General features: G+C 36.4%; 3 protein-coding genes across 3 annotated transcripts; 1 reads left to right on the forward strand and 2 right to left on the reverse strand.

Annotated features, from left to right (window-relative positions):
* Positions 1 to 514: 514 nt before the first annotated feature.
* Positions 515 to 1110, reverse strand: LOC126795447 (blue copper protein 1b-like). The gene is made up of 2 exons (XM_050522286.1): positions 927 to 1110; positions 515 to 822 (listed from the first exon to the last, which is right to left on the reverse strand). Exons 1-2 carry the CDS (start codon positions 1087 to 1089, stop codon positions 515 to 517), a joined length of 471 nt encoding a protein of 156 aa, XP_050378243.1. The 5' UTR covers positions 1090 to 1110.
* Positions 1111 to 7603: 6493 nt separating this feature from the next.
* Positions 7604 to 8269, reverse strand: LOC126795272 (blue copper protein 1b-like). Its single transcript, XM_050522115.1, has 2 exons — positions 8048 to 8269; positions 7604 to 7930 (listed from the first exon to the last, which is right to left on the reverse strand). Exons 1-2 carry the CDS (start codon positions 8208 to 8210, stop codon positions 7605 to 7607), a joined length of 489 nt encoding a protein of 162 aa, XP_050378072.1. The 5' UTR covers positions 8211 to 8269; the 3' UTR covers position 7604.
* A 12825-nt stretch (positions 8270 to 21094) lies between these two features.
* Positions 21095 to 21647, forward strand: LOC126795448 (blue copper protein 1b-like). Its single transcript, XM_050522287.1, has 2 exons — positions 21095 to 21206; positions 21319 to 21647. The coding sequence occupies exons 1-2, from the start codon at positions 21095 to 21097 to the stop codon at positions 21645 to 21647; spliced, it is 441 nt and encodes a 146-aa protein (XP_050378244.1).
* Positions 21648 to 23643: the final 1996 nt, after the last annotated feature.

A 23643-nucleotide genomic window follows, 5' to 3' on the forward strand; every position in this document is an offset into this window, starting at 1 on the left:
TCTCTGGGTAGTGCCCATCGGCTTCATTCTAATTTGCACTAGGTTTGGTTGGTGGTGGTTGAAGCTGCTTCTATCTACTGCTGTTATCCTTGTGCAACTCAAAGGATGAGTTTCAAGTCTGAGATTGAGCTCTAGTATACAACTAAGGTATAGAAACACATGAGCCAAATCTGGGTCGATGTTCTATGACTCCAGTTCTATCATGTTTTCGGCTTATATCTAAAGTGGTGATCGATCCTCAGTTATGGGTGTTACAGTTTTGACGTCTCCCTTTATGTGAAGTGTCATTAGACCAACAACCAATCCTAGATATGTGCCTGTCTACACCCGAGCCTTGCAGTATAGTTTCATATATGCTGTATACATATCAAATTATAAAAAATGTAGAGATCAATTCCAATATTCTGTCTGTAGTACGGAAAAACTGCTGACGCTTATTCTTAGCTAGAAAAAATAAAAATAAAGCTCTTGAACAATATCTGAAAGCCGCCGATACTTTGCTGCATTAGCACTTCTAGTAGCTGCATTCTGCAGTGGGGCTAGGGCTAGGAGCGGCGGATGAGGCAGAGAGGGGACTGGGGCTGGGAGCAGGGAGGGGGCCTGGGATGGGAGCAATTGATGGCTTGACCGTGATGAGGAGCTTCTGCCCAGCAGCACAATGCTTAGCAACACCGCAAATGTACCATTTTCTTCCTGGGGTTGCTAGGTTGATGACGTCATTTCCACTTGTTAATGGCGCAGTGCCGACTGGAGCTGCACACTGTTGAAACCCGGTGCCGTTCACTTTAAGCACGTTGTGGACGCCTTTGGGGTACTTGAATACTGCACAAGATATACGAGCAAGAGAACCGACTTTAGTTCCGGAAACAAAACAAAGATTAGAAGATGATGCATTGGTGCGAGTTTATGCTTGTTAATGTGCATACCAAGGTTATCACCAACAACGAACATCTTTCCCTGAGCCCAGACTTGGTAATCGAAGCCAGTAGTCCAACCTTCATCGTCACCAACAATGTAATTTGTTGCCAGAATCGAAGGGGCAAAAACGGCTAAGATGGCAAGGATGACGAAGAACCGAGAAGGGGCCATTGCGCTAGTAGAGTTAATTGGGGTCTTCTACAAAGTTGGTTGTTCTGCTTGATCGGTTTGATTGTCCAAATGAATTGAACAGCTTGCCATTTATAGGGTGGTTTTGTTGAGCCAGGCATGGCAAAAGTTAGGGTAACATAGGGTGTACACGGACGGCATTGCCTTGCCGAATGACATGAATGGACTGAAGAGTTGAATCCAACACTATGAACAATCAAGGCAGATCACAAGAAAGTTTAGTTTTGTTGGAGTATGCGTGACCAAGTTTAGTTTTCTTTGGCCTGCCTTACGATTTTACTGTTGGAAAAAATAATATATGTTGTGCATAAGTACATTGACACTACCACAAAGAAAATTAGATGAGGATAATGTCAGCAGCTGGTTAAAGTGGTGGTTTTATTTGGTCTGATTGCTCTGCAACTTGAAGTCGGAGAGGCATAGAGATATCTGTTCGAGGTTTTGAATTTTTGAATTTTAATTTATTATACAATAAACAAAACACTTATATGTATGAGAGTATGAGACTTATAAAAGATTTACGTAGATGCGTGATGTGTGGGCATGTAGCACAGATGAGCCTCATTCATGCTCAAATTAGTGAAACGACTATTGTCAATCATACTGACGGAGCAGTTTTCTACTTTGGTATTAAAGGGATAGATGAACTCTAGAAACTCGTAAAAATATGTGTGGTGAAAAGTTTTAATCAAATTTACCCAAAAAAAACAAAACAACGAAATTTTTATATTTGGAAATGATATCTAGCTAATAATACGAACATAATGTGAGGTCATTTTCAAGATTGTATTAAGACAGATTGGGTCACCTAGCTCATATAATGTCAATAAGATGTCACGTTGTGTTGAATTTGTTCGTGACAATATATTCATTATATTGAATGAGTCGAAGTATGTAAATAATTCGACATAGAGAATGAAACTGAACTCCAACTTGTTTGTTAAACGAGTTACCGAACCCAACCCACTCAACTTATTTACTAAAATGTTGTTTCATATACTGTAAGTAAGTAAATAATTACTTACCTGTGATTCTACAGTAATCTCAACAAGGTTATAACTTATAATATTGATTATTGAATCACATTTTGTGTATAATTTACGGTAGAAGTAAAAAACACACCATATATAAGTACATAACCACTTCAAAATAATTAATCTATACATGAGTTAAGAAGTAAATAAATTAAGAACCGTTGGGGACTTGACCGTACGTACACTAAATCACTTTGTTTGTTAGCGTGCAACTGAGGTTGTTCATATTTCTAATCATTCTCAATTAGTTCATATGGTTTGTTTATTCACGTTATCATTTTAAATTTCAGATATTCACCAATTATTAGTAATTCAATGTCGTGAACTTTTACAAAATTAAAATGATGCATAGTCAAAATAATAGATCAGATACTCAAGCGACTGAGACCAGAAAAGTGTCCATAAAGTTTTATTTTGACTCAAAAATATATATATAATGATCAGATAAATAACTAAAATTCTATAACGAGTTTATTGTAAGTTGAACTCACGATCTCTTACTTAATAAATGAAGACTATGTCACTAGACCAAATTACATTGGGCAACCTCCTAGGTAGCACATATACGTCCCTCAGCTACCGTATCGCGTGTCCGACACAGACACTCCCGAACACATCTGAATATGCCAGGACACGAGTATCGGAAATGGACACGGCCCGAACACGCTAGTATCTGCATCTGACACGCTCCATCTCGGCCCGAACACGCGATCTGCATCTGACACGCTCCATTTTTTGGTTCAACAGAACTTGAAATGACCGAGAGAAAGGCTCCATTAGAAGAAGAAACTTTGTTGTAACATACAAAATTCTCTAGTGGATATTTGGAGGAATAAACATTATAACCTTGCAGTTTTAAGTGGAGCTTGCCTAATCCGACTTGGATATCTTCTCTCAGTGGGATTGGCTTGATCTTTATCATCAACAACTTCTTCTGAGTGAATAACACCATCATCAGCAGTCTCATGTGGACTTTCAGGAGTTGAAAAAACATTTTCAGACTCAGCTGCAACATTGTCTAGATCTTCTGAGCCATCAGGAAAATTTCCAGAATTACTTTCATCATATTCATCTTGTTTAGTGTTAGCTGCACCTGTATGGACCAACTGAGATGAATACTTGCTTCCACTTCTTCCACATTGATTGGTAATAAAAGAAAATCAAGGAAGTACTCCCCCTGAGGAGATGAAACTGGTGCACCGTAAAATGGAATGTTTTCAATGAATCTGACATCTCTTGAGACTACCAGTTTCTTGGTGTGAGGGTTATAGACTTTGTAACCCTTTTGATTGAAGAGTAACCAAGAAAGATACATTTAACAGCTTTTGGATTAAGTTTATCCCTGTGAATAGATTGGACATGAACATAGCATATGCATCCAAATATTCTGAGATGAGAGATATTGTTTTTTCTGCCTTTGAGTCCATTTCAAAATCCTACTTTTCAGTCTGTTAATGAGATATGCAGTTGTCTGAACCCCTTGAGACCAAATCTCTTTGGAAAACATTCATTTGAAACATGATTAACCTTGTTTTTTCAAGAAGATCATGATTTTTACGTTCAACAATACCATTCTGCTGTAGTGTTCCTACACAGTTTGTCTAATGTATGATTCCATTTGTACTTAAAAATTGTGACATGATTTTGGACATATATTTAGAGCCATTGTCTGATCTGAGGATTTGAAGTTTAGATGAAGACATGGTTGTAACAAGGTTATAAAAATCTTTGAAGACAGACATGAGATCACTTTTGAATGTTAACAAGTATAACCAAGTTACTCGAGAGAAGTCATCAACAAAAGTCACAAAATATTTATAACCATCGAATGAAACAAGAGGAGCAGGTCCCTAAATGTCAAAGTGAACAATTTTGAAAGGTTTAGTAGCCCTGGATATAGATGAACTAAAAGGTAACCTAGATGACTTGACTAGATGACAAACTTCACACTCAAGTTGCTCTTTACATAAAGTTGGAAAAACATAAGACAAACCACGGTATGACGGATGTGCAAGACGTTGATGCCAAAGTTGGTGTTCTTGAGCTAGGCTAAGATTAGCTTGAGAGATTCTGGGGATCCTAAACTCCTTTGAGAGATAGTACCTCAGGAATTTGAACACTTCCGGTGATAAATCCAAGCTTGGATCTACCACCGAAAGCAAGAGTCATAGATCTAGACCAAGAAAGATAATTAAGCTCATTAAGGAGCATAGAAGACGGGCACTGATTTGAGTTTGGATCAACATCTGGGATTTGTGAGATTCGGAAAGAAGAAATTGTTGAGCTACCACTGGAATCTCATAGATCAGCCATGACTAAAAAGAGCTCAAAGAGACAGGCTTATAAACAGTCATGCTTTGATACCATAAAGATATTTTAAATGAAAATAGATTTGTATATTGTGTATTAAACCATATACAAGAGACCTATATATAGGAAATGCACAAACCACTTTTTCCACTGACTCTAAAGACCCATACCAGGCCATCTATCCGACTTATCACCATGCTTACCACCATTGTATTATACAACAATCCCTATAATCAAGCTTGAATACATCAATAACATCACCATACTCAATTAACTAAACTGGTGGTAATCACCACACAACCAAATACCAATTAGGTATGGTGGCAAGTACCACCAACTCTCAATAAGTTCAGCTTGTTGCATGCCCATCCATGAAGCCACGAAGGTTCGTCGCACAGGGCCGAGTGTCCCAACAGACGGCACTGCATGCCGAATGCACACGAATACTTGAAAGGATTTTCGTATCTGACGAAGTCTGCATTTAGGAATTTAATTAATTTGTTGGAACTATGGGAAATATTGATTCCTTTGTAAGAGTACTAGTGATGTCTAAGCAAAGTCATTTAGTTCATAAATTAAATCTTTTATCACATATATGAATTTTTTTTCTATTTTTTTTTTTGGGTAAGACTGCAGTATGAATATTATCTCTAGACTCTAGCTATTCCACTCATCGTACCTTAAAGCCCACCCCAGCCAATATATATGCTACTCAAGTACTGATAATTATTTTTTAGTAAAACGACAGACCTTTATTAATTAAAACAAAATCAAATAATACAAAGTTCAGCTGTAACTACAGCTTGAAGAAAAAAAGGAGTAGAAAAGAAAAAATTCCTCCCGATCTAAACCAGAAGCATAAGCTGCCATAAGATGAGCAGCTTGATTCCCTTGCCGGTTAACATAACACGTCTTCCAACCCTCTAGTTGTCTAAGTTTCGAGATCACATCCTAGCTCCCTAGATGACTAGTATTAGCAGACTCAGTTTGATCCAGTTGGTGTTGAACAACCTGCGCATCCATCTCAGAAGTAAACCCCTACTCAAGTGGTGATAATTAATCAAACTTATAGCATTTTACGTTGTTCGTAAACATCAAACCAAAGAAACAGGTCATGAAAAGCTTATGAATTTCATATCATTTATTTATATTACCAGTTAATCTAAGAAATAAAATCATTAGTAATTCAAGAAAACAAGTCCTTTCTTAGATAGTTAATTAAGCATGAATGCATGTGCATGATTAGGATTGATCTCTTAAAGTTTTAGAGTAAAGGTGGCAAATGGGCCGAAAAGCCCAAGTTTACGGGCCCGACCCGTTAAAAGTCGGACCGAGCCCGTTATTGTAATGGGCTGGGCCAGGCCGGATATTTTAACACATGGGCTCGGTCCGAGCCTGTTTTGAGCCCGGACACGATAAATTAATGGGCCGGTCCGTTAAACACATAATTTTATATTATTTATATAAATATTTAAACAATTATCATTATTAGACTTGAATATTATAATTTTTAAATTAAAATGTCTTGATTATTTCATTATTTTAACTATAATATTTCACAAATATTATTAAAATAGTGAATAAAACATCATTGTTTTGACATATAACATTTTAAAAATACAATTATATAATATGCTGTAGTATTTTATTTATTTTACTATTCTAAATAGTTACATAAAACAAATATTCTAATTACATAATATTTGTTATTGTACTTGTGTCTTATAATGCTAATGGGCCGGGCCGACCCGCTTTTTGGCCCGGCACGGGCCCGGCCTGACATAGACACGGACCATGGGTCGGGCCGGGCTTGATGTTTAAGCAAATAGGCCGACCCGAATATGGCACAAACACGATTCTAGCCCGCATAAAATGGACCGGGCCGGCCCGGTTCAGCCCGTTTGACACCTCTATTTTAGAGTTGTCAAGTCACCAATAAGCATAAATGCATATGCATGGTACGTGGATTGTAAAATTTCTTTAAATTGATCGAGATATATCACTATATATATATATATATAGTCTCGATCCAGAGTGAAGTTTTAATTTTGACACACTTTTCGGTCAATTTGTTTTCACTATAAGCGATTTAATATTCAGGTATGTTATTCAAGATCATCTCTATAAAATTTCATCCAATTTGACAATAGTTTGAGCTTTCAAAATTGAGATTTACACTAACGGTTCACGATGAACAGTTTTAATTCATTCATTAATTTAATCTAATTTCAATGTCTTAACGAGGTCCGAATTAGATGAGATTTTGTAGAGATTATCTTGAATCGCTTATGGTGGAAAAAAATTGACCGAAAAGTGTGCCAAAATTAGAACTTCACTATGTTATTTCAGAATGAAACTTCACTCTGGAAATGGACTATATATATATATATATATATATATATATATATATAATTGAAGCACCTTTATTATTAGTAAGTACGTCCGATCATGGTGATATCTTCATTAATCTTCGCACAAGAACCTGTCCGTTATATATAGAATCACTCATTAATTATATTTGTATCGTAAAATGATTTATCATACTTACTAGTGTATAAAAAGAATTACAGTACTAATTATCCCGTAATTAATTAAGCCATGACCGTTTTAAGAATTGCAATAACTATAGCTATAAGTTGATCTATAACAATCCATCCTCGATCCGTTCTTATGATGCTCTATGAATGAATACTAGTTGCAGCTAGTTTCACCATCGATCGCGATCCAGGGGTGAGGCTAGGGCTAGAAGTGAAAGCTCATGATCAAGTGCTTAGTGATCATGTTTAATAAAATTTCTTCATGGTCAAGAACTCAAGGAAAGACGTACAAACTCATATGTTCATAAATATATATGTGACATCACCGAGGAATTAGGATATCACATCTAGGACGAACCGATGGACTTAAACAGTCAAAAGTTCCTACGAGTTTTTTAGTGAAGTGGTCTGAGCAATTTGATTTGAATTAATACATAACAGACCCTGTGAATGAAGGCAAAGTAAACAAAATCAAGCAATGTGCAATTTATATAATAATAAATTAAATGGAAAAACTTATACGTACATTCTCATTTCAAACTTCACTTAATACAAGTAAATTAATGAAATACTTAAACCAATAAGTTATGACACTACCTAGTACTAAAGTTCGATTTCAAGCCATGAGTATCCCCATTATGGTACCAATAGCAACGATGATCCACCCATATCTTGCTCCGGTTACACTCGTTGTTGCTGCAGAGGTAGTGGGGCTTGGACTGGGAGCATACGAAGTTGGCATAACAGTTATAAATAGCTTCTGAGGTCCAACTTCACAGTGTCTAGCAACACCACAAATGTACCATTTTCTTCCTGGAGTTGCTAGGTTTATCACATCCTGTCCACTTGTTAATGCCACAGTGCCTGCAGGAGCTGCACATTCTTGAAACCCAGTTCCGTTCACCCTAAGCACATTGTGAGCTCCTTCTGGGTAGTTAAATACTTCATGTCATAGCATAAAATAACAAAATTAGTATTCAGATATCAAAGATTAAAGGAAAGAAGAAACTGAATAAAAGAAAATTACAGAGAGCGCGGAGAGCTTGATAATTTACATACCGAGGTTATCACCAACATAGAAGAGCTTTCCCTGAGCCCAAGCTTGGTAGTCAACAGTATTGGTCCAACCTTTGTCATCACCAACTATAAAATCTGTGGCCAAAATTGAAGGGGTAGCAATTGCTAGAATGGCAAGAATTATGAAGAACTGGGAAGAGGCCATATTGATTGCTAAGCTTCTTTCTGTATATGAAGGTGCGGAAGAAGTTTGTTCCTGTTGAGACTGATTATGAGCTCAATTGATTTGCTTGGTGTAATGAGGTCCAGCATGCTACCAATTTATATTGTGGTTTGGTTCTAGACTTCTAGCATAGGCCCAGGGCGGCAGTACTGCAATGACAATGCCCAAATGGCATGAAAAGATTTGAGAATGTTAAATTAAAACAAGGTCTTAGTCTTAACTCTTAACCTTATTATAATATACATTGATTAGTACATTAATATTCTGTTGTAGCCAGAAATGGAGTTTCTTCTAACGTTAAAAGACAATGTGTTTGGTTTTTCCTTTCAGTTTGACCAGTTCAATGAATTCATCATACTCGTTATTCCTGCCTCTACCCATATATTGAATTAGTCCTACATTATCAAATTTCTTGTTGCATTAGTAGCTATGCGGCGATACTCTTCACAATATTCTGATCGAACTACTAAGGCAGAAAACACACGTCTCATCCAGTTCATTCTCTTTTACCTAGCTAATCCGGCCAAGCTAGTGTGCAAATGATCGACTTACATGTTATACTTTGGGGCGAATACCTTTTTATCTAATACTATTGAAAAATAGTACGTACGGTAGCTAGTGGTAAATGACATAGTACGTTTACCAGACAAGCTGCAAATTGGAATTCAAATATCTTCTCAATTAGCTAGCTAGCTAGCTAGAGTAATTTTAACTAGAGGATTAATAATATATAAACTAAGTTCAAAAACATATTACTTAAACTTTACTTTCCAATGTCTTTCTTGAATAGATTTATAGTGAATAAAACTTACTTGGTACATAGGAAACTTGAAGATCCCTGGGAGTGAACAAACAACACTTATGCAACACAAATAGAATATAGGTTTGTAATTCACAGTGTAAGAATTTTATTCACAGTGCAAAAACCTCTTTGAGGAAAAACGGCATTGTGATTCAATTAACTGAATTTAATCTCAAGGTTTTAGAATCAACCAATTTGATCTCTTAACTCAAACAAAAGAGTTCATCAACCAGCAATGTATCACTGCTGCTGTTCTAGACATCTTAGTTCTATATCACAACTAAGTCTAAGAATAACCTACTCTAACACAGCAGGTTTTAGAACAACTCTATATCATAGTTGCAACCTCTTTTGGAGAGCAAGAACTCTTTGTCACAGTCTTGGCCTCCACACAGATTTTCCTTTCATGATGTTGACTGATGATCAATTATTTCGTTCTATGTACTCAGCTGACGTGTTCTTCACAAATCATGCATACCAAAATGCAAGAGGATTTTGTTTTTACACACTCGGATGTACACGCCACCTGCACCAAGAATACTAATCACATATTTATAAGCATGGTCATTAAAAAAAAAACATTAGCAGCTATTCACTTCAAGGGAGACATATGTATCTGTTACTGAGGTTGAGGCAGAATAGCAGGGAACATGTTTCCAGAAAAGAAGAATTTTTTTTTGCAGAAGTGGAAGAACATGGAGCATGTTTTCAGAAAGTAAAATTCTATTATCACACCGATCCTTCCTCGAAGGTTAAACTCCCCCATAATTAATGACTTCCCAGTATAAACATTTTAACCAAGAATGGACACTGTTAGATAGAGACAGAAAGATCTCACAGTGTTTGAGTTTTGCACATTTCTTGAGTTGACTAGGAAAGCCAATATCTTCATTCTCCCCCATTGGCATTCATATTCAACTTTATTGAAGCATAACTTGCAAAACTCAACTGAACACAACCCAACCATATATGCATATATAAAAATAATGAAGTTGGAGAATATAGGGATCAGTTTCCATCCTTTCCCTTCTCTAAATAACAGAACGAAATTTAAATGCTTAGACCAAGGTATTTTGTGCTTATGCACTTACAAAAAAACAAGAAAATAAACTAAACCGTACTAATAAGCAAGGATGTTTAAAATATAATTTAAACCAAACTAAATCCCCAAGCATCCCACTGTAATGCTTCAAATTCTCCCCCATTGAATATGACTGCCTATGAGTTCCAGCCTGGCCAGGCTTTGGATGGAGCAACATGAGATTTGGCAGCAGCCTCCCATGGATCAATGGCTGAGGCAGTAGGAGCAGTTGTTAAATGATCTGCAGAGGTAGAGGGATCCACGGCCCCTGGAGGAAACACCAAACGAAGAAGAGCTTGAATCGTTGCTCCTGCAGTTGCACCTAAACTTGGGTGAAGGTATCGAGACGTTCCAAGATAGAAGTGACAGAGGTGCGCATGTTTTCCTCCAAAATCATGAGATATGTCCCAAAAGCTTCCATGGTGTTTTCCTCAAGAGGGACTTGAGGGCGCCAGGGTTCTCCTTCAAATCGGCAGGGAGGGATCATACCAATGTACCCCTCCATGTTTGGAGGAGGAGGAACACGAGGCTATACAGGAGGAATCTGGATGCCAGGAGGAAAGATGGGGATATGATATGTCCCATCATGGTGGAGAGGAGGAACAGAGACGCTTAGAGCAGCTAGATGATTCATCAGGAGACAGTCGAGTATTTTTCAGTTTTCTCATTCTTGTAAAACCTACTCGAACAAAACCAAGACCTATAAGGGAGTTAGGGTTAGTAAATACAAATGAAAGAGATAGAGTCCATTTTTTAATTGAGCAGGAGAGTAACTGTAGCGACAAAGTGGGGTGTGGACTGAGAATTGAAAACATCAAGAGCATTAGTCCACCAGCTGTACCCTGTACCATTTAAGGCAATCAAACGTACCAGTACAACAAACTTTTGAAAAACGAAGAGTCCTTGATAAAAACAAGATACCACTCATAACTAAACCATTTTTTCAAGTTGGATACTTAAGAATAGCAACTGAACCTTTATCAAGATACTGGATGGATATGATGAGATAAATGCAGGTCAATTAAGAGGCATGTGAAAGATCACTGGCAAAGCACATTAACAAGAGATGGACATACAAATATTTCCCCTACCATAGAGTCTTTCGATTTAATCGAAGATATGGATTTTATCAACTGAACCAGTCAAAGCATCACTATGATTTCAAGAGCATCAGTAGAGCAAAAACTGTCAATCTGATAATATGGAGAGTAAATCAAGTTGAGTAGTTAACATAAAGTAGCTTCTTAATATACACAACACTCCCCCTTATTCCATCCTATAACAATCTTTTATGGTCTGATTTCACAACCTTTGTAGCAAGCGAAGGGAACACTCCTAAGTCAGATGACTTTAGGGTGCTAGGTATAACAAGGACACCATGAATCCTGAGACTCAAGTTGGAAAACTTTACCTACATCCTCCAATGGACCAAGTCATTCATGTTTCTATTCCACCATCCTGATTAGGGCTTAACCAAGACAATGGTTACTTTGGGAATAACGTGGCCGTATGTCAGTATCAATTTTTTTTATTTGTTGCCCTTGTATCGCCTGTGTATTATTTTTGAATGACCAGCCTTTTCTTTTCTCCACAAAAATCACATTGTAGTTCATCCTACTGATACACAAGATACAAGAGAGATGCACCAATGGTGCAGTCCAAAATAAAAAAAAAATTATTTCTAGAGAAAAAATGGTAGAGAAAAAAATGATCCAAGTACCAAGTCAAGCTAAGTTCCAGTAATTATGCATTACATATAATCGTTTAATGGAACATGAAGTGCAATTATGTGATGGAAAAAATATTAGTCAAGGTTCAGTGCAAATGCCAAGAGCATTTCTTAAGTATTTAAAATGAGCTGTATCAAGTGGTTTAGTTAAAATATCAGCAACTTGTTTTTCTATTTCAACGAAGCACAGTTCAAGGATATCCTTTTCAACTAAGTCTCAAATATAGTGATACCTGAGATCGATGTGTTTGGTTCGAGAGTGTTGTACTTGATTTTTGGCAATGCTGATGGCACTTGTGTTGTCGTAGAATATTGTTAACTTCCCTTGCTGCAAACCATAGTCTTTGAGCATTTGCTTCATCCACACAATTTGTGTGCAACAACTACCAGCTGTAACATATTCAGATTCAGTTGTAGACAGTGAAATACAATTTTGTTTTTTACTATGCCAAGCCACAAGATTGGTTTCCAAGAAGAAACAACCACCCGAGTTGCTTTTTCCATCCTTCATACTTCCTCCCAAGTCTGCATCAGAATATCTTGCAATCTCTGCATTAGATTCACGAGTGTAAAATATGCCATAATTTGTTATACCTGATACATATCGAATTACCCTTTTTACAGCTTCACGATGTGACTCTTTGGAGTTGGCTTGAAACCTTGCGCACACACCAACACTAAATGAGATGTCTGGTCTGCTGGCAGTGAGATAGAGCAAGCTTCCTATTATGCTCCGATAGAGAGTCTGATCTATTGACTTTCCTTCTTTATCTTCATGTAACTTGGCAGTAGTGCTCATTGGATTATTAACCACCTTCTTACTGGTCAAACCGAATTTTTTAACTAAATTTTCTACATAATTTGTTTGAGAAAGAAACATCCCAGAGTTCATTTGTTTCACTTGTAAACCAAGAAATAAGGTTAGTTCACCGAGATTGCTCATCTCAAATTCACTAGTCATGACAGAAGCAAATTCTGTGACTAGTTTGTTTGAGGTGGAGCCAAAAACAATGTCATCTACATAAACTTGTGCCACAATAAATTCTTTTTTTAAGATTTTAACAAACAAGGTTTTTTCAATTGAGCCTCTGACATAATCTTGATTAATTAAATGACGAGAAACGATCATACCATGCCCTTGGAGCCTGCTTGAGTCCATAAAGTGCTTTGTGTAGTTTGTAGACATAATCAGGATGGTGAGGATCAACGAAGCCTTTAGGTTGTTTCACGAATACTTCTTTATCAATGAATCCATTCAGAATTGTTGTCTTGACATCCATCTAGTAGAGCTTGAACTTTAAATAACATGCAACAGCCATCAACAACCTAATAGACTCCATTCTAGCAACATGAGCAAATGTTTCTTCATAGTCTAATCCTTCTTTCTGTGAATATCCATGTGCTACAAGTCTAGCTTTGTTTCTTATTACTGTTCCATGCTTATCTGATTTGTTTCTGAAAATCTATTTTGTTCCAATCACATTTAGATCTCCAGGTCTAGGTACAAGTTCCCATACCTGATTTTTAGCAAATTGATTGAGCTCCTCTTGCATGGCTAAAATCCAGTCTGTGTCCAACAAGGCTTCTTTGACAGTTGTAGGCTTTATTAATGATATAAAACCAAGGCACTTGATTATGCTTGAATCCTTGACATGACTGCTAATAAAGTAGGTTAGAGCCTTCTCTATTTGATCACTTTAAGTGATTTTATTCTTATTTCTTGTCTGAATTCCTTCATCCAGTTTGCCTATCACATCATCTTTGTTGTGATCTTTTTGCACTTGTTTGAACCCAGTTATGTTCTGTGTAACTTGTTTGAGATTCTCATCTTCTTCATCATCCCTTAATTTACTGTCATACATTATTTTGTGCATCCTTTCCTTTCGAGTCACTCATGCCTTCATCAACATGTCTATAAAACAGATCGTCAACTGACACATTAACAGTAACTATGACCCTTTTTGAAATTTTATTGTATATTCTATATGCTGCACTATTTAGATCATAACCAACAAAGATACCTGGATCAGTTCTAGATGCAAACTTGTTTAGGGTCTCACCTTCTCTAAGAATGTAGCTTGGACTTCCAAATACATGAAAATGACCAACACTTGGTTTTTTATCTTTCCAGATTTCATATGTAGTCTGATCACTTCCAGCTCTAATGAAAACTCTATTAGACACATAGCAGGCAGTGTTCATAGCTTCAGCCCAAAAATTTTCACTGAGTGTAGCATTACTCTTCCCATGCCAAGTAATGACCTGCTTTTCCTTTCTACAATTCCATTTTGCTGAGGATTTCTTGGAGCTGAAAATTCATGAAAAACTCCATTCTCATGGCTAAGTTAGTAAAAGACACATTCTTATATTCAGTTCCATTATCTGACCGAATTTCGGCCAACTTCAAATTTGAATGTTGTTTTTGTCTGGTTAATTGTCTACTTAACCCAAGAAAGGAATCAAATTATCAGTTTTGTCAACAAGAAAATCAACCCAGGTAAATATTGAAAAATGATCAACAACCACTAGAATGTAGAATTTACCTGACATGCTTGGTGATTGAGTGGGTCCCATTAGGTCCAAATGCAGTAGTTCCAAGCAGTAACTGGTTGCAGTTGAGTTTACAACCTTGTGTGATGCCTTAGTTTGTTTACCAGATTTGCAGTGACCACACATTTTATGAGTTCTTCCACTTAATTTTGGCATTCCTCTAAGACACTGCTGGTTCGATAATTTTTGAAGATCCTCGTAATTTACATGACCTAGTCTCCTGTGCCACAACTCAAAAGTTTCATCAGTAGTAATAGTTTTAAGATATTTGTTAGAGAATAAAACAGATGAATCTGTTGAAGCATGATAACAATTGCCTTTTGATCTTTTACCTCCTAAAACAATATTACCTTGATCATTGAACACAATGCATTTTTTCTTATTGAACCACACATCTTCAAAGTCATCAGTTAATTGACTTACACTTACCAAGTTTGTAGCCAGTCCTGCCACATATAATATATTCTCAAGTTTTCCCAGATTTTTTGATTCAACAGTTCCCTTACCTAGAATAGTTGCTTTTCTTGCATCTCTAAATGTGACTGTTCAAGTAACTCCTTCCTCCTCAATATCAGTAAAGTAAGTTTTGTTTCCACACATATGTCTTGAGCATCCACTATCAATGTACCAAACATTTTCACTTCTGGAGTTTACAACAGTTAGAGCAACAAGACATGTGGCCTCAATATGCTTCTCAGTAGGATCAACAGTTGCTAACAAACAGTTTCCTTTGAAGACCTCCTTTTTCTTCCAAGTCTTAGCTCCAATGTGATTTCTTATCCTCACATTTTTCTCAATAAACTCATTAGATTCAGGAATACCATTACATTTATTTCCAAAATTTTCAGTCTGAAAAATACTTTATCAAACATATCCCCATCTCTTATGAATTGTCTATCATGTTTTTTACATTGTTCTGAAAGATCACTGAGTGAGCGATTATTTGTTTCCATGGATTTAGAAAAATCAATTTCTAGTTGATTTAATTCCTTTTCCATGGACTCCAATTTTTTGTTAGCATCGATTCTATTGAACAAGAGTTAAACGTTTTTTAGAGTACCTGAATTTTCTCACCTTTTGGTTGTGTGTTTGCTATCATTACTTAATTTGTGAGTATCTTCATTTTTGCTTTCAGAAACAAATTTGAGAACAGATGAACTCTCTCCAACATAACCTAGTCCAAAACTTTTCTTAAATTGTCTCCCGGCTCCAAACATTTTGACAGCAAGATGAGAGCTGTGCTGAAATTGCTTAAATTTATCATTTGCTTTAGTAACCTAATTCTGCAAAAGTTCTTTCTCAAGGGTGAGTTCAATAATAATATTTTGTTGACTATTTACTTGTTTTGATGAATTATCTAATTTATCCATTAATGATTTTCTCTCAAGTTTCCACTCGTCCCCAGTGAGTGTACATGACAATTCTTTCAACTTTTCTTCGAGATCCCTTTTTTTAAGTTCCCACTGACTTTGTTGTTCATGATTGGCAAGTTTCTGTTCATTTCCTGTTCTTTGAATGGAAGATACTTGTAATTCAAGATCAATGTTTCTAGTATGCATTGTTTCTGCAATGTCACATAGTTTTATATATCTTTCATTCATGTCAGAATAATCATAATCGCTGTTTATCTCAAAATTGCCAAGAACTTCTGATTCAGAGTCAGATCTGACTCGGATTGATCAAAACTCAGAGAGGCTACAAGAGCCATATGGACTTAGGGGAATACTCCTCATCTTCACTTTCAACATCACTCCAAGAAGTAGTTAGATCTTTCTTGTTTTCACCACTGTTTTTCCTGTTACCACAGTCAACTGAAATGTGGCCTAAACCACCACATTCATAACATATAGGTTTAAAATTATGATTTCTCCTGAAATTAGTCCTACTTTCTTTTAAGTATTTTCTAGTTTCAGAAAACCTTTTTTTTATACTCATAATTCCCTTTGGAAGTATTGATAGAGCGTTAATTAAAACGTCTATAATAAACCCTGTAAAACATTATCGTTCGTATAGAATAAGCAGGGATCGTTCGGTCCGGGGAATTGAAGGGCACTCTAAACTTTTAGTGTTAACAAATAATGAGGGTTTGAGATTGATTATTAACTACTAAAATAAAACCTAAATTATTATTTACATGATCGACTTCTCTTTAACAAACTTAAACCAAATTTACCATTACACCACATAATTACAAGTTCGAACCTATCATGCATTCTAATTCGATCAATTACATTATTTTTAGACACCAATACAATTAGAGCCTTAGGGGATCATCTAATCATGCAAGATTTCAATTAACATTTAGATAGACTTAGTGCCTAATCTAAATTTGCATGCAATCGAATTCAATAACACTAAGAATAGAAATCAAACAAGATTACATTTAAGCATCAAATCTTTGTTGGAGACATGTTTCATGTGTGGCGTCACTCACTATCGTTTCACTTGCCAATTTTTAGAATTTTTACCACTTTTAATCAACACAAACCGAACCTACTTAGGGCATGATTCGATTTGTGTCAATATGGTTGATGAATCTAGCACTCAAACACAATCTTAGGGACTGCATCCAAGCACTAAATTCATATGCACATATCTGAAAATTATCTAAAAGTATGAGAAAGATGATTAGAACACAACAATAGAAATACAAACTTCAATAATTATAAGAACATAAATTCGGTATAGTCTTAAACAAATATCAAATACAATCTAAAAATTCTAAAACAAATACAAAACCAATATTTCCACATAAACAACAACTTACAATTTTCATAGACAAAGATTATAGATTAACACAAATAGACGAAGCCATGTAGATGAGTTGCGAGAATCACACGTTGTATGAACCTTAGAAGTACGACTGCAATAAGTGAAACTCGGTGGAGATGATGATGGTTTTGGGGTGGACGACTTGGCTAATTTGTGAGGAAGTTTATGGTGGTGTTTTGGTAAAGTTTTGGCTCTTGAATGCTAATGAGAAGTGATCTTATTTGAGAGATGAAGTCATGTATATATAAAGGAAAGAATGAGGGTAGTTGCATCTTTCCTTATATTATAATACCATGCTTTAATCCCTTAAAATATGGCAAATTTTATTCCCTAAATCATGTCATGTTTTAATCCCTTATATCATGTCATGCTTTAATCCCTTAAATCATGCCATGTTTTATTTCCTAAAACATGTCATGTTTTAATCCTTTAAATCATGTCATGTTTTATTCCCTAAACATATGCCATGCTTTAATCCCTAAAACATGTCATGCTTTAATCCCTTAAATCATGTCATGTTTTATTCCCTAAAACATAAAACATGCCATGTTTTAGGCCTTTAATGATCATCTTCTATTTAATTGTTGCATGACTTGGCTCCATCTTTTTTTTTAATTATCTCTTCAATCCAATCTGAAAATAAGAAAATAAAATCATAAGTAAGAGATAATTAGTTTCAAAACCTAACAAGGATTCCTAGTCAAACTAGGACTCTAGATCAATTATGCATTTTTAACTCATGTAAGCACAAAAATGCATTCAATACCGCTCAAGACTCTTACTACGACTCAATGACTCAATAGTACAACAATAAAGATTAAGAAAAGTACAAATTGAGGTAAAAACATGTTAAGAACGTTGCACAAAGTGCTCCTATCAAGTACTAGGATTATTATTTCTATATTTTAGAATTTTCTTAAATTCTTTGGTTAATAACCCTAACTCGGAAAGTTCATCACTTACCTCTCTCTTCTTGGTTGCTTTCAGTGCTAGATTTTTTGACTTCCTTTGATCAGTTTTGTCATCTTCATTTAACTCAGCTTCATAAGTTTTCAGACTTCCAATAAGCTCAGTTAAGGAATAGGTCTCGAGATCTCTTGATTCTGAAATAGCTTCTTATTTCATTGCAAATTTTTTCAGTAGAGATCTCAAGATCTTCATCACAATATCATCTTGAGAGATTGTCTTTTTTTTTTCATTTATGCTCCTTATGCTGCTGGTAATAGAGATCACTCTCTTGTAGAATTGATCAATAATTTCATCCTTGTTCATCTGTAAGTTTTCAAATTCATATAACAATAATTGCAACTTATGAAGTTTAACCTTTTTGTTACCTTCATAGGTGAGTCCAAGAGTATCCCAGATTTCTTTTGAATTTGCACAATGCTTGATCAGTGCTCGATCGTCTTCTGATAAAGCAATAAATAATGCATGTTTTGCTTTATTGTCAGCTTCACTGTAAGAAAGTTCTGAAGCAGTCCATCTGTCAAATTTCTTTTCATTTGCTTCTTCATCTTTGGGAGGTGTCCATCCATGCAGTATACACTGCCATGCCTTAGAGTCTTGCGCAGAAATGAATGATTGCATCATGCCTTTCCAATCATCAAATCCTTCACCTTTAAGAAGAGGCGGCATATTGATTGATGTTCGCTCCACTAGTCCCTGGATCTCACTAAGTATGTCTAGTGGACCAGCTCTGATACCAATTGAAGATACATGGGAGTGAACAAACAACACTTATGCAGCACAAATAGAATATAAGCTTGTAATTCACAGTATAAGAATTTTATTTACAGTGCAAAAACCTCTTTGAGGAAAAAAGGCACTGTGATTCAATTAACTGAATTTAATCTCAAGGTTTTACAATCAACCAATTTGATCTATTAACTCAAATAGAAAAGTTCATGAAGCAGTAATGTATCATTGCTGCTGTTCTAGACATCTTAGTTCTATATCACAACTAAGTCTAAGAACAACCTAGTCTAACACAGCAGGTTTTATAACAACTCTATATCACAGATGCAACCTCTTTTGGAGAGCAAGAACTCTTTGTCACAGTCTTGGTCTCCACACAGGTTTTCCTTTCATGATGTTAACTGATGATCAATTATTTCGTGCTATGTACTCAGCTGATGTGTTTTTCACAAATCACACATGCATACCAAAATGCAAGATGATTTTGTTTTTACACACTCAAATGTACACGCCACCTGCAACAAGAATACCAATCACAGATTTATAAGCATGATCATTTTAAAAAAAACATTAGCAGCTATTTACTTCAAGGGAGACATATGTTTTTAAAAAAGAAGAAAAAGTTTTTGTAGAAGTGGAAGAACATGGAGCATGTTTTCAGAAAGTAAAATTCTATTATCACACCGATCCTTCCTTGAAGGTTAAACTCCCCCATAATTAATGACTTCCAAGTATAAACATTTTAACCAAGAATGGACACTATTAGATAGAGACAGAAAGATCTTACAGTGTTTGAGTTTTGCACATTTCCTGAGTTAACTAGGAAAGCCAATATCTTCAAAACTAGGGCAAGTAAATGCATGTATGTAGTTTAATACGATAAAGCCTAGGGGTGGCAAAAATGAGCCAAACAAAACCGAACCAAGCCTTACCAACCGAACCAAGTAAGTTAGTTACCAAATATTCGATTACCGAAACTTTGGTACGGTAGTACCGAACCGACTTCTCTAAGTTGGGATAGTAATGGTAATAGTTTTGGCGAAAGTTGCTATCACCGTACCAACCGAGTTTTTTATTTTTAATTATTTATTTTTAATTTATTATTACTTATATTTTTCTTAGTCATTGATATATCCCAAATTAGGGCTCGTCAACGAGCCGGGCTTGCGGACTTGTATTTAAAAAACATAATACTCTTATTTAAGGGTTTGAAACAATAAAAGAATTATTAAAAAACATTCTTAAAAAAAAGTCACAAATAAATTCTAGTTTTGAAATATTGTCGATCGACACTGATAGATGTGATTTTGTCCGTAAAAATTATGTTTGTTTTGAACATGGTTTGACCGTCTGTACCTACGGTTAACCAAAAAAGATGTGTTTTGACATACAAAAACATTATTGACTGGGGCTTTGCCAAATGGATTTCCTTGTTGCGACCAAACATGATTAGTGACAAAAATTAGAAATTAAGTGATTTCAAATATGTAAACATCTTTCGACATTCGAATCTTGGTAATGTGTCATCCCTTAGGGCATATTAGTGGTGTTTTTGGTTTACCGAAATTCCGACGATCAAATGAGGTCCGAATCGGATGGAATTTTAAAATGGTCACTAAATATATATACCGATCACATCGAATGATGTTGATCGATTCCGAGAAGTTTCCTTCATATAGTCGCTTCATAATGCGATGGTTCTATTATAAACCTAATATAAATGTTATGATACATTAGTGAACACTTTGGCGATTGACAACTCCAGTTCGAAATATGGTTAATCGACACTAGCAGATGTGGTCGGTATATATATTTAGGGAACCAATGTCTAAAGCTCCAGCTCAGACCAAACTAATGTCTAGCACAAGAGGAGATTGAAGTCATCGATGTTGCTATTCTGTATCAGTCCTTGAATTTGTTAATTTGTTCATGTTATAATGTTGGAGTGTTGGACAATACTATCTAATCGCATTTTTATTTGAGGGATATTGTTGTATTAAGGAGCTCGGTCCAAAATTCAACTATGAACTATGAAGTTTATTTAAATTTCTTTTGTCAGCAAATAAATTGGTTTGGGCCTTAAACTTAATTGGGCCGATATCATATCTTGGTAGAGGCCCATTACCAACCGAACCAACCGAAAATATCGGTATACCGAAGACTTGGTATAAAGGCTTAAGTGGTCGGTAATGGTGCAATTTTTCTCATTACCAATTATAATTGGTTGGTAGATGGTAATGACAATTTTCGCAACAGATTTTCTTGTCGGTGACAACAGAGGTTGGACCATTAATGTTGACTACCAAGCTTGGGCTCAGGGGAAGCAGTTATACGTTGGCGACAACCTTGGTACATAATTACTTATGCATGAACTCTTTCTCTTTCTTAATCTTAATCTTATCTTTATTTGAATCTTTCGTCCGTACGTAAACTTATTCAAGTTCATGTGACTGTTTTTTAGTTTTCAACTATCCAGAAGGAGTTCACAATGTGCTGAAGGTGAACGGAACTGGTTTCCAAGAATGTGCAGCTCCTGCAGGCACTGTGGCATTAACAAGTGGGAAAGACGTGATAAACCTAGAAACTCCGGGGAGGAAATGGTATATCTGTGGTGTGTCGAAGCACTGTGAAGTCGGACCCCAGAAGCTTTTCATAACTGTGATGCCATCTTCCTTTGCTCCAAGCCCTAGCCCTACTACGTCCTCTGCAGCAAGTACAAGTATAATTGGAGCCAGATATGGGTGGATCGTCCTCACTTTTGGCACCATTCTTCGGATGCTCGTGGCTTAATATATATTTGAAATTAGAATTCTAATTCTTTTGTTTATAGCATTTAATTAAGGATCCTGCTAAATGTACATAGAAAATTTCAAAGTATACCCAACATGTATAAAATTGTCATTGTTCCGGGAGAATTATTATTCTACCCTTATGTGTGTCTTAGCCTTATTAGGTTTCATATTAGAGATAAATTTGCATCTCTATAATAGATTAGGACTCCGAATCCTGCGGAATTCAAGTGATGTAATGCCTATATATATGCCCCCATATCATTCAATAATACACAATTTTTCATCCTTAAACACGTTATCACGCATTTTTTCCTAAACCCCTGAACTTTTAGAGCCCTGGAATTTTTTTTTCTCTTCACCGCCGGCCGCCTTCGTCTCCGCGCCTCCGGCATCTTACCGTCGGCGCTCCCCGTCGGCCGCTGCTACAGACCCCCTGCAGAATTTGCCGACCCCTGCAGCCCCCCTGCAGCCACTGCAACCTACTGCCCTGCTGCCACGCAGCCCCTGCACGTAGCCTCCGCAACCCCTGCACGATATCCCTGTACGCAGTCTCCGCAGCCCCTGCACGTAGCCCCGCAGCCCCGCAGGGTCTCCTCCGCAAAAACATCTTTTTGCCCTGCAAGTCCCCGCATCAACGCATTCAAAATTGCTTCCCCCGCATATTCACGCAAGAAACGCAAACTTCATAAGCAAAGTCTTCGCTCAAGAGAAGCTACTCCCGTCTTCTATGAACCTTCAAAGGTAAATTTTTCATAAACGTTCCCGCTTTTGAACATATATATATATAAATTATCGGGCGCTATTAGCCTTCTTCATGTCTCTTTTCCGGCCTTCTTATAACGCCGATAAGACCAAAGAGAGATATGATTCCCCTCTTGGTCGACGTTTTTCGTGTGACGGTCCTGTGGGAGTCACGTTATTATTTAAAGGGAAGAAATCGATTTCGTGTGGTTGTATGAGTAAACCGTTGTTTTGGGTGCGATCATGAGAATCGCCGATATGCATCGATTATTTTGTGACCATATACATCACAACCCTTCTAATTCCGGTTAGATACTTGAATATTTCGATTATTCGAAACCAATACAACCCTCGTTTCTCATGGGTACGTCGCCATCGTGACTGTTATTTGAATGTTTGAGTTTTCTTAAACTCATGTCTATAAACGATAATCCTAAGGTCTACGTACTCATTTATTTGAGTTAAATCATTACTCTGATGCAGCACTATTTGCTCACAAAAGATCCCAAAAATAACACATTCTATGGGACACACTTAAAGTGATTCAATAAACGTCTATGACGTTGTATTACCAGAGTTGACCTTGAACCATACTCCATATCCGAAAAACACATGTCATTTTTGGCACCTGTATCTTTTTCCTGAGAAAGTTTTGGAGATGGAAACGTAACATCCTTCCATTCTCAAGTAAGCACATTTTTTAGCCTCAGGCTACGGCTCCGCCCGATCCGATATGCAAGATTTTGTTGTTACAAACTTTTGATTAGTCAATATATTTTGACTATGTATTCTGCTTACTATTTTTCAAGTATGACATTGGCATTTCCATGATTCTTGCTCGACTTTAGCTTAAGTTGTCTATTGGAATTGGAAGCTTGTTTGTGTTGTATTAAATATTGGTATATTCAATAACATTTCTCGTATTCCTTATTTACAAGATGATCTCGTGAGAATTTTATTTGCCTTGACTTAGCATGAATGGCCAACGTTTGCAACTCACGTGGTTTTTAAATTGGACGCTTTTGGGTTACATGAGACCCCAATAGTACTACATTGTGATTTTGGACCTTGAAATTTGGAAAACGGATCTTGGAACGTTAAAATTGACATCGTTTTGCCCGGTTACTGTTTCGGCATTTCCGAAACGTTTTCCCGCATTTTACCGGCGTTTTGGCTGCCTTTCCGCCACTTGCCAGCATTTCTGGCGCCACCATCCGGTTCCGGCGATTTTTCGACGATTTGTTCGTCGTTTC

The sequence above is a fragment of the Argentina anserina genome, chromosome 5 (assembly GCF_933775445.1).
Source record: "Argentina anserina chromosome 5, drPotAnse1.1, whole genome shotgun sequence".
In the NCBI taxonomy this organism is placed as follows: Eukaryota; Viridiplantae; Streptophyta; class Magnoliopsida; order Rosales; family Rosaceae; genus Argentina; species Argentina anserina.

What these genes read in the sequence shown, in the direction of transcription:
- LOC126795272 (XM_050522115.1), bottom strand. Translation starts at nt 8,210, where the DNA reads ATGGCCTCTTCCCAGTTCTTCATAATTCTTGCCATTCTAGCAATTGCT. An exon ending in CTATGTTGGTGATAACCTCG is followed by an intron (nt 7,931 to 8,047) that starts GTATGTAAATTA and finishes TATGACATGAAG; the next exon opens with TATTTAACTACCCAGAAGGA.
- LOC126795448 (XM_050522287.1), top strand. Translation starts at nt 21,095, where the DNA reads ATGACAATTTTCGCAACAGATTTTCTTGTCGGTGACAACAGAGGTTGG. An exon ending in ATACGTTGGCGACAACCTTG is followed by an intron (nt 21,207 to 21,318) that starts GTACATAATTAC and finishes ACTGTTTTTTAG; the next exon opens with TTTTCAACTATCCAGAAGGA.
- LOC126795447 (XM_050522286.1), bottom strand. Translation starts at nt 1,089, where the DNA reads ATGGCCCCTTCTCGGTTCTTCGTCATCCTTGCCATCTTAGCCGTTTTT. An exon ending in CGTTGTTGGTGATAACCTTG is followed by an intron (nt 823 to 926) that starts GTATGCACATTA and finishes TATCTTGTGCAG; the next exon opens with TATTCAAGTACCCCAAAGGC.